This window comes from Cygnus olor, chromosome 1, assembly GCF_009769625.2.
Source record: "Cygnus olor isolate bCygOlo1 chromosome 1, bCygOlo1.pri.v2, whole genome shotgun sequence".
In the NCBI taxonomy this organism is placed as follows: Eukaryota; Metazoa; Chordata; class Aves; order Anseriformes; family Anatidae; genus Cygnus; species Cygnus olor.
Window position 1 is genome coordinate 113,227,529 of NC_049169.1, and position 12,058 is coordinate 113,239,586.

Genomic DNA, 12,058 nt, shown 5'->3' on the forward strand with positions numbered 1-12,058 from the left:
CCATGACCTAACTTTGAACTTCTAAGAAACATGATTATGGTATTCTCCATGTACAGTCAGAATGAGAAACTGGCATCTCCAGACAATAATTCACATTTTGTCTGACTGCATTTAATTTTAGTTCAGAATTTGGATCTTTATTGTAGTTTCAAAGAAAATAAAGTAAAAATGTAGCACACAACTCATTTCTCTCCATGTCTGAGAAAAGGGATTCTTCCCATCAGCTTCCTAAAATAACCAGATAAAAATTACTCTGTAGATGTTAATTCTACTTCCGAAAGTGAAGTAGGCCCTATGCATCCCTTAAAGCAAATACGACGGTCAGAGGAATTCCAAAGCAAAGCATACTGGGCTTGACTTCTCCAACCTGTCCCATATTTCCATTTGCTGAAAAAAACAAGGAGTCTGTTTGGAACTTGCAAGTGCTGAGTATCTCCAGCACATCTCCTTAATAGGTCAACAGTGTAAGAAACAAGTGCAGTGTCCAGCCAAATGGATTCTTTACTAGTTCCTAAACTGGGACTTCCTCAGCTCCATACATTGTGGGTAGCCCATTAACAGAATGCATTATCACATCACTTGATATCCTCTTCCTAGTACATCTGACTACCTAACTGCTATTCTGTTTTATCTGATTGCAACACCTTTAATTTATTCTTTTACTATTCCAGTGATTCAACTACAGTAAAAAGGTATGGGGAGGAATGCAGGTCCATGACTTGCCCAAGCCCTGAGCTACTCAGCAAGGTTAAGTACGGATGCGGGGAGTTTGGTTCATCTGACTACATTATCAACATATTTAGTTTTGCTGTGCCTTACTCTTTTAAAATCAATAGATCATTAATGGATCATGTCCTACGCTAACTTCCGCCCATCTTATTTTATGTTTTTCCCTTATTACTATAAACGCAAAACTTCATCAGAGGCAATATTCCAATTTGAACTTAGACCCATGGCAATAAGGTGTGAGATTTCCCAGTGCGCAGAAAGCTATGAGATGAAGACAACGATAGCCCCACCTGATACACGTCCACACTGACACTACAGAACTGACTTTGTTATACTTAACAATATGCTACAAAATGATGATTGAAAAAGCATCAAAATCTCTTTACTTTCTCCTCGTACAAAGAAACTCCTTACCCATAACCTTTATATTTCATGCCTTCCTATCCAAACCCTTAACTTTCTAACTTAACGCTCTTTCTCACTGAGGTGCAAACAGTAACACACAAGTGCTTCTGGGCAATTTAAGCTTAAGCAACAGGGTTTTTACTAGACCAAATTTAAAATTCAAAGTCAGAATTGACAGTCACAAAGTTAGCAAATGAGTAACAATAATATATATGTAATGTGTTATAATTTATGTGATTAGATATCCATATATTATATATTGTATTCCGTTCCATTACATACATTGTACTCTAATATACAACTCTTTCAAGTTAATCCTCTTTCAACAGTGTGATGACTTTTAATTTCAGCATTATTTTTTTTCATTTTAATATGAAAAGTCTGATTTAAAATGCATGCATGAAAACAGCTCCATGTAAAACAAAACAAGATAATGTTCTTGAAACCCTTCTATTTCCATTCTCTAGCTATCATTTTAACTGTGCAGTCTTATAGGGTTACCACTCATATTTAACAAATGAGGAGTGTCCCAAGGATACATGTGTATTCATACGACAATACGGATTGTTCAGGAACTTCCAGCAGCAGGGTAATACAATATACTATAAGAGTTCAATGTGGGTTAATTGCTCTGCAAAACGGGTATCTTTTTTTTTATGACTCAATCCCCTTTGGGAACATCAAACCTCCCCCTGTGCTGACAAAAACTATGCAAGCAGGAGGCCCACTTCATTAACAGGAAGAAAATCTACTAATTTTACATAACAAAAAAATAAAGAGAAACATATTTTGTCTTCAGTTCCATGGAAAATCAGACACACAAGGTGCGTGACAAGAAAATAGGGACCTAATTGTTTAGCGTCCTTACGAACCATTTACAACAGGTGGAAAGAAAGGCAAGGAAAATTGACGCAAAGGAGATGACAAATCCTAATACAGAAATCTTTCAGCATGCATGTAATGAAAAATGCTATTGCAGAGAAGAGTCTGGGAATGGCACAGAACCAAATCAGTGCCAAAAACTTCCGAATTCCTCACTTTATACAGGCAAGGAAGGGAACAGACTCTTGGCTGTTTTACAAAAATTCCTGTATGATCTTGTGTTATCAGGATGAAGGACAGCTTTCTCTAACGCTGGATGATGCAAAACAATACCAATAAGTGAATGGAAGAATAAAGTCAGAAATAATATACATTTAAAACTAAATTAGTAAAAATTACTGTTGAAATTATTTTAATTTAAGGGCAACAAACATATCCTGTTACTTGAGCTAATCTTTATGACCAAAGAGAGGCACAAAATACTGAATATGAAAAAAAAACTCAGGAAAAACAATCATGGAAGCAGCTATTCCAATGTAATGTGCTACCTTTTTTTTTTTTTTGAGAATAAAAAGCCCTGTTGCAAATTCAACCCTATAGATAAAATAAATGTGAGTTTAAAAATTAGTAAACACAATGATGAAAAGAACAAAGGGAGATGGTACTATATCAAGGCTAAGTTAAATGGGAGGTATATAGGTTAAAAGAATGAAATCCTTTAAAGAGCAAGTCTACTGGCACTAGTATCTAACTTTAGGTTTTAGGTTAAGTATTTGTTAAGTAAAGTATTCCTATCCCACAACATAGCTTAACAAACAAACAAAGACAACCAAGGAATCTTAGCTTTTAAAAGAGAGATGCACTTGTGAGAGTCCTCTACACAAAGAAGGATTGGCTATCCAAAATTATAAAATATTTTTTGGTTATGTATCTGTAGCAAATTACATAGAAAACTCATACAACATTTAAATGCCACTGACCAGTTTATCAGCACGTATTTTTTAAATATCCAACAGCAATTTCTTGAGACAAAGGCATCCTTCCTGACCAACACAGCATTTTCTTGCTCTCTAACACACTTTCTTAAGAGGGAAGGATGCAGAGGGGTAATTTTTACAAACATGTTGGTGACATTTATTTACAGAAGACTATTAATGTATTAGGATATTCTCATCACAATAAGAGACAAAGACTACCATTTGAAGATTTTGTAATCCAACTACCTGTACATCTTCAAGTGAGGAAAACACAAGGTCCCTATTTGCAAATATCGTCCAAACCAGCCCCCTTGCAGCTGGTTTTGACTACACAGCACAACTGCTTCCTCCACCCAGCTGAGCCTAGATTACGAGACATGGCTAGCTAAAATAATATTAGAAGCAGTAAACAATTTTCATAGCTTTAAAGAAAATGGTCAATCAAGTTGAGCCAATAGCTGCAATAGCAACAGTTCGTGCGTGTAGTCCAGTCATCATGGAATTATGATGGAAATACCTGAGAGGTCAGGCTTTAGACAGATATGCCTGACGATGGAATGAATACAAGCACTGTGACTATATGGCGTATTTTGCATGTGCTATGTTAATTCCAAATTTCTGTCTTCAAACCACTTTTCAAACCACCCCACCCCACCCCCCCGGCTTATCTGATTTCAATTTGTTTCTTAAAAAACATGGTTTAAACAGAGAATACAAGAGATCACTGAGGTGCATGGAATGACTAAACAGGAGGCTGCTGTGTTTACGTAGAGTAAAACATCACAAGGATTTGAAAAAAAAAACACCCACTAGGTACAAAATACAGTTTGTCAATCTCAGCTTGTTTGTGCCTCTGAACTGCCATCCCAATTTCCTGCAACTATAAGCTGCTCTTACTTTTCACTAACTCATACCTGCATAAGCAGCACGTGTATTTAAATATAAAACATGAGTTTTAAAAATAAAATCTGAGTCCTAATGCTCACTTGCCAAAATTAAAGCTGTAGCACAATGAATCTTGAAAAGCATAAAGAAAAATAAAATGGCACCAACAACGTAAAGGATTTTCTTTTGCAAAGATTTTAACTGTTTGGAAATTGTTTACTCTAAACTGACATTTTATTTAAAAATCCCACTCAGCAATTATGAAAGCAATTTTCTCCCACATTTCATTCCCACTAAAATTCACCATATTTGTGTCAAACTCTTCCTAACAATGGCACAGGAACAGCTGCCTTTGTTCTTCTTAAATACTGGGGAAACAGGATCCACAATGGCATTTTATGTACAATATATCACATGCTGGCTTAGTAATGTATAAATCACATCTTCTGCCAAATAAAACATTAAAACAAGATATTAGGTGCTGGTAAAGAAAAAAATTGAACTGAATACCTAATTAATTTATTTTTAATGAAATGATTGTGAAACCATTCCAGCTAATTAAAGCGTGCTAGAAATATTTCTTTATCAACCTCAGGTCTTGTGAGCCTAGTAAGTTCGTTTCCACAACTCAATACTTGCATCACCATACCAGATGCATCCTTAAAAATAATGGTTTCATTTTGAGTCATACAACCTCAGACATTCTTTAAGAAGAGAAGACAATGAAAGTGGAACTGCTTCTGGAAAGTTTAACCTGGTCAGGTGCTATTGGGATAAATATCTCTGAAGAAATACACAAGGTTTCTGACATTTCTTTCTGACTGATAGAAAGAATTTCCCTTGAAGCAAAAAAAACAAAACAAAATAAAACAATAGGGGAGTCTCTATCTTTGGTAAAAAAATTTAAATTTTACTTTAAGAAATAAAAGATTAAATGCTTTAAATGTAGTCTTATGATTAATTTAAAGCTTTTAACTTTAAATCATAGAAGCAATATTGACTATTTAAAAGTACATGATATTTAAGCAAATCTTTGCTTTACAATTAGACTAATGCCATTTAATTTTAGATACTTACAGGTGAATTCACACTTTGCTCGTTACCTTAGGACATGTAAATGTATGCCAATGATAATAAAGTGTGTATGTTAATATGCAAAATGTCAAGACATGCCATCTGGAGAGCTAATGAACAATCAAGGGATTCCAAATTAAACTACAGAATTTTCCCTTAGAATCTTTAGGACAACACTGTCAAGTTCAATCTATTCACTTAGACTCCAGAATCAATTTTTCAAACTTTATGACAGGTCTAATAGTTTCCACCTGTTTCTCTTGCTTGACTTTTGACTGGCACGTTACCAGCCAGGGTGGAAATGTAGACAAAGACCCCTATTAGGCTCCGGCTGTTTCTCTACTGTGAGGTCACTCAGCCATTAAATTAGTTCCAGCCCACTTTCTCCTTCGATGTCTTAATTTTGGGGGTATGAAGGTTTGGGGAAGTGAAAAGGAAGAGAGGCAAACATTTGACATTCAGTTTGTGGGAGAGGTATAAGAAAACCTAAAATCACGGAAGTTAAATGCTACATTTATTTGTAATTTACTAACTAAATAATTTACTAAATCAATTCACTACTAATCCCATGGATTAAGTTCTTGAGGTGGCTGTGTCACATTTTCAGTCATCACAAACTTTGGAAAAATCTAAGAGATTCCATCCTGTAGCACTTGCTTATTGCAATATTTGATTACCTATACAAGGTATAATTTTTTTTTCTTCTGGGAATTACAGCTGATCAGTATGAATTTATTTTTTGTGCAATGAAAGAAACTCTTTTTCTTGAGATACACTTTCATTTTGAACTGGCAAGTGACATACTACGTATCCTAAACCTGACATATTACATACCTTAACACATTCGTATTGGTTCTTATGGAAGTACATTAAAAACTGACAACTTCTTTCTTCAGAAAGAATAAATAAAATATCTAATAGATATTTGCCTCAATTTCTAGTGATTTATGACTTATTATTTGTGAAATCTCAAGGTACTTTGCTGAACTGGAAATCACATGGACAACATTACTCTTTTATCTATGACAACAGTGTATTTACAATATCATCAACCATCATATTTAATATTTTGAATTATTAAAACAAAAGACTTTCTACAAGAAATTTAATCACTCAAATTATAATCCGAGTAGGACCACCTTCCCTGTAAAAGATGCTTAGAGAAAGAACTTCTGGTTTACATCTTATCTGAAAACCAACTACTTGAGTTGCATCACAACGGGGAAAATCTTGAAGACCCACATCTCCAAGCACTTCATTACATTTGGACTACTTGCATAAGAAAGCAACCTGTGAGCTGAACACTCTGCTGGGACATCAGTTTAGAGATAAAAGAGTAAAGGTTCCAGATTCAGCGAAAAACCAAGACCCCTTCTCTCATCTCCCTTGCCTTCTGGATGATATAAGCGTAAATAAATTGGCCAGACATGATTCTATTTAGCTTGTGATATCTAAATAAATTCACAGACTTTGAATAATATACTTCATCTTACTGGGATATGTAGATACTGTTACTGAGAACTACCACCAAAACAACTGTCAGAAAGAAAAGTATTGACATATTAAATTATCACTTCTTCAGTTTCTTACAGTAAGTCTGCTTTCAATCCTATGAGTTGAATATGATTTGAATACTAGAAACGAAGATGTAAATACTACAAATGCTTCAATAATAATAATAAAACACTTATTTTTGGGCTCTATTGAAATAGCATGTCTGTCTACGTCCAAAAGCCTTGTCAAATCAGTTGTAGGACTAGGATGTAGATTTGGGGGAAGGGGTGTGGCAAAACTGGATAGCTACATTTTTTAATGTGTGCACGTGTATGTATGCACGCACACAGAATAGTTTGGCTTTAAAGAAATTTGTATTTGATTTGAACTGTCTCTAAATTACAAAATTTTAGGGCAAATTATCATTTGTAAATTCTATCTATAAACACTATAAATACTTAATTTCAGGTAATTTTTAGTTATCAGAACAGTGTCAACTGTAAAATTACACTGATTTACTGTAATACTGTTCTAATGCATGCTCATTCACAGTTTTTGTGTATGTATATTTTAAAACAAATCACCTTTATTACCTGCAAGAAGGCATATTCTGTAACATATCAGCCTTACAATTTAGGCTCTCTAGCTGAGAAGTAAAGCTATTACTGCTAGTTAACTAATCAGTTACAATAACATTCAAGGCGATTTAACTGATGATGTTGATAAAAAGAAAATCCAGAACAAAATTACTGAGGTTATTTTCAACAGCAAAATTCACCTGCAATTTCTGCAGATAAATTAACACTGATACTCAAAAGTGGCTGTCAAGAAAGTTAGAGCTGCAGGTAGAAACACACAGAAAAAATCTTTCCTGAAGAGGAACAGCTTCTTAAAGACAGTTTTTTCCATCAGACTATTTCATGTTCTGAAACATAACAGTATAGTCTTTGTACATAGACTCCAACCTAAGATTTACTAACTGTGATTTCATATCACTTAATCCCATTCAAAACTCTAACAAACTACTTTCTCAAAGGTATCTCACAACTCATTCACAACGGTCATCTATGTGATGATGAAAGAACGTCTAGCACAACCCTAACCGATGTTTAAAAAACACCAAGAGCGTTTTAGTGGAATATTCAGCGAAAGGACATTAAATGGAATGAGAGAAAACAGCAATGTTAAAATTTAGGCCCCAACCTACTTGGTATTACTGTTGTTATGTAACTAGCTCAGAAATAACTTGAGTCAGAAAATGTATGTAATCTCCTAAATATGGACATTTAATACCTTAACATTCCTGTGATAATGCTCGTGATTTGCAAGATTAACAATTAAAGTCAATTGCCAAGTAAGAAGCTGTCACACTAGGTTCTTGCACCCTTTATAGCTTGGCATTTTATACACTATCAATTAATATTCTCTGAACACAAAGATCTCTCTTTTGTGTCCTATTTCATAGGACAATCAGCATTTTTGACTTTGGGTATCTTGTAGGTGACAAATAAACAAAAGAGAAAATGTTTCTTTCCAAACATTGTGAACATTTCTATAATTGTGAATTCCTATCAGAAATCTTACTCAAGATGGTATGGATCACTGTCTTACCCATCTAGAAGATTCATCGTTGTGGTGGTAACTTCAGTAAAGAGAAGAATCTTTCCAAGCTTCTTTGTTTGCAGATTCTGTGATACATCTCCAGGCTGAAATGTTCTGATGAGAAGTTTCCCATCTCAGTGATGACTGACATCAGAGACAGAGTTGTCTCCATTTTGATTCACAAGATGAAACAAATTTAAGAGACACTTTGCTGGATTCTATTACTCCTTCAGCATTTACATTTTCCTCAAGCCATTTCAGGAATGTAAGATGGATTTCCTGTGGACAAGGGAAATAAGACATAGAAATATGGACCAACATACAGAAAGATAGACAAACATTCTTCTGAGAATATTTACATTCAAGCAACCACCTTCTGCTTCAAAATGGGAAAAAAATAACTTCATTTCTTTTTTGAAGATCAACTTCTGCTGCTTGTTCTACTCTGGCCTGACCTGACTATTTGGTACGCTCTTCTTAATCTTGAGACCACGCTCCTTTGTGGGTTAATTAGGCTTAAACTTGTGGTGGTTCTGTTAGATAACGAAACATGTAGCGCGTATTACGCACTTCTGTACTATGCAGGTTTTTCGGCATGCTAAGTTTCCCTGCTATAAGCCTCTCCACGCACTGCTAAGACATGATTTGAAGGATAAAGCAGCAGCTAAGAAAACATTTACTGATTTCTCAGTGGAATACCTGTTAAAGGGCTACCTTCAGCTAACAGAAGCTTCACAACTATTACCTTACTCCAAAGTGGGTGTTTAAAAAGCTAGCTAAAGCAGAAGCATATAACACAAGAAGGCACATAACTAAGAAAACTTTATACCAGTGTACAAATGGAGTTGTAAGTATGCTCCCTTGTCACAGCCAATAGCACAGCTGGTAGACGTTTCGTTGTAAAATATTTTCAATGATGTGAAATAGACGTATATGATACATAGATAAAATTTATTATATCTAATACAACTAATTTTACATATCTACATGCCAAACCTTTTATTTTCCTCTCCTTCATTTTAGGTTACTTAGAAATATGCTTTATTGAATGTGAAACGAAGAGATGAATTACTGTGATTATTACCTGTCTGGTAATGCCCTGAAACAACTGTTACACATTCATAGAACTCTTTCTCGAGATACCTAATGTGTTTTTGAGAGATTTGGTATGAAATTTTTTGCCCTTTCTGTAGAAACTGCAAGTTAACAGCCCACAAACGCAGATGCTGGGACTTCTTTTTGCTAAGTATGTAACTTACATTTTGAAGAGCTCTGCTCCTTCTAGAAACAGAGCAGTCTCTATCACACATACATAACTTCTCAAATAAAAATTTAAACTGAATTAGATAGAAGCTAAACAGAAAAAAAGAAGAGCTAAAAGTAAAAGCTAATGAATCACTGATTAAAGCTATCATAATTTACATAGCAGATTTGAACTGAAATAACATTTTGGGAGCAAATGTATACAAAACACAAGAAGATACTAGAATATATGGACAAATGACTCCTTAAAATTTTAAAAGATGAGCACCGCAACCCAAATTGCACCTGAGGGCACAATTCTAAATCTGGCCCTCATAATTACACTCTCATTTTCAGAATAATAGCTATTTTGAAAGATCTATATGAAACCACAAAAAATGTATACTCCATTTCTACAAACATAATGTATTAGTGATTCTTGCCCTCACATTTTCTAAGACAACATTTGTCCTTTAAATAAAAACTTCTCTAGATGCACAGTTTCTACCTAAGTATGTGCCCCTCCTTCCCATTACTGCAGGATCTGGGAACCTCAGTTTCTGAGGGTTTCCTATACTAGTCTAAAGACTAGCTCTCTTGCCCTTGAATATGATGTCCCTGAGCTCCAGTCCAACTCTTTAAACCCACAAACTGCAATTAAGAGCAAACTTCCTATAATAGTTATCTATCTAAGGAATTACTCCAATTTTCCAAATTCCCATTGTGTATCTTAAAAAGCAATGAGAAAGTGGTCCTGTTTCTAACACCTTCTATGGATTTTCCATACTCGGAAACTACACTTTCTCAAGTTTCACATGGACCACTGTTTCTTGTGTGACTTCTTTGTATGCTGAATGTCAGCAGACTTACTGGTTTGCAGCTCTGTAGTAGGACATTTATCCTCTCAAGCATATTCATTCAAGTGATTTTTCCCCCATAGCTTTTTAGTCATACTACATACTGAGCATAACATGAAGAAAGGAACATTCTTTTTCCAAATGCAATCAAGCACTAGCTTCTAGGACAAGACATCTAAGAATGATCAGTAGGTAATTTAGTTACAGATAAACTACTTCTCATTTCTGCATTTTATAAAGCTCCATTTAAACCTCTTTGCATTTAACTTGTTGGCTAAAATATGCTTTAAATATTTTCTTCCTTCTTTTTTGCATCCTACATGATGATGTGGCATTAAAGGTTTACGAGCACTTTCTTTGAATGATCTGCATGAACCACTTGTATCTTCACTTCGTGTAATATCATAGCCTCAAAGACTGCTACTAAATTCTTTACACACTATCCTTCTTGTTTTACACACACACTAACTTATTAGCTGTAACTGATATTTAGAAAAATTATAGCTTAGTTCTTGTAAGGGCGTATATCAAAACTGTGCTTAAGCAGAAAGTGTGTTTTCTGTACTTTCTGAACACAGAATTTCATTTAGCATGATTGTCTGAACATGCATTCCTAGACCAAAACCATAATTTTAACTCCAATAAGGAGGATTACAGACTTACCGAAACAGGCATTAAGTTAAAAGTAAAGATGCTTAAAGTACTGCTACATTTTAAGCAAAGAATGAAAGTGTTGTTACTATACATCAGAAAGTCCTGTGTACTTTTGCCACAGCATACTTTCTGAAAGACTGAATTACTTATATTTATGTGTAATGTTACATTACTACAGAGATGCCACACAATTCCTACCATTTATCCTATTGAGATATACTTTCAAGTGATTTTTCCTCCATAGATTTTTAGTTTACATAATTTCATTTTCCTGTTTCTAATGCATATTGAATCATTTAAGATTTGTTATATTTGTATAATTATGAAGCTAATTTTTCGCATAATGTATACATAATTTTTGAGCTGATCAAAAATATAAACACAAATACTAGATAATCAAAAACAGCATTTGATTTTTAGAAATTTCTATAAGAAAAAAAGTTTACATTTTTAGCAAATTCTCAAGTCTGTCCAAATACACACTAGGAGAGTTAATTTTTACTTCATAAACTCAAAGTTACAGAAACATAGATGCTGAACCCAACGTTTTATTGTCCCCACTGTTATACTGGCACAAAGAGAAGAACATTGTCATGTAATGAAATAAATATATACAACAGTCAGGGCTAACCTTTGCCTCGACTCCATTGGAAAAGAATATAATCGCGTCAGAGAAACAGAACGGTGCAATTTGTTGCTAAGCTCAGGATGCAGCTTTGAATTCAAAACGGGGAACCTAACACCATTTACTGGCTGTAGGCAGAAAGCAAACCTATCCCCAGCTGCCTGCACCGTTCTGCAGCAACCTCTGGTGGCCATTTAAAAGTAAGTGTTGGTTTCCAAGAACTGCCTGGCCTTACATACCTCGGGACCCAGATCAGGTGTGTCAAGCAAGGCACTGAACAGAGACAAAAGGGAAGGGAACACCCAAAATCCTGGCCGTTGCTTACCCTGGCCTGTAGCTCATTATCAAATCCCCTAAAACATGCAGGTACAAACTTTAACTGAGTATGCAAGCAAAAGAGCGTAGCTGTCACTTATTCAGGCAAACCACAACACTGTCCTGCAGCTACTTACCGCATATAATCATGCTGGAGTCAATACTATGCATATTATCAGTAATATACTTCATGAGTATAGTAATACATGTTTTTAGGGTGGCTAAATACATCTAAATTGTTTATTCATCATTACTGATCATTTTGGCAGGGAGAATGCAAGTCAGACAAATTAATGCGTAGTATGAAACCATTCTCTTCTCAAACCAATTTGATATGTACATCTTCAAACAAAAAGATACTTGACATCTCCTTTTCC

At 34.8% G+C, this 12,058-nt stretch overlaps 1 protein-coding gene across 1 annotated transcript in view; it reads right to left on the bottom strand.

Moving 5' to 3' along the window:
* HLCS (holocarboxylase synthetase) overlaps nt 1-12,058 on the bottom strand; it is a 126,427-nt gene that overhangs the window by 74,973 nt on the left and 39,396 nt on the right. Inside the window, 3 exon segments of the mRNA XM_040577305.1 lie at nt 7,998-8,079; nt 8,082-8,162; nt 8,165-8,267. Coding sequence (XP_040433239.1) covers nt 7,998-8,079; nt 8,082-8,162; nt 8,165-8,267 — 266 coding nt within the window.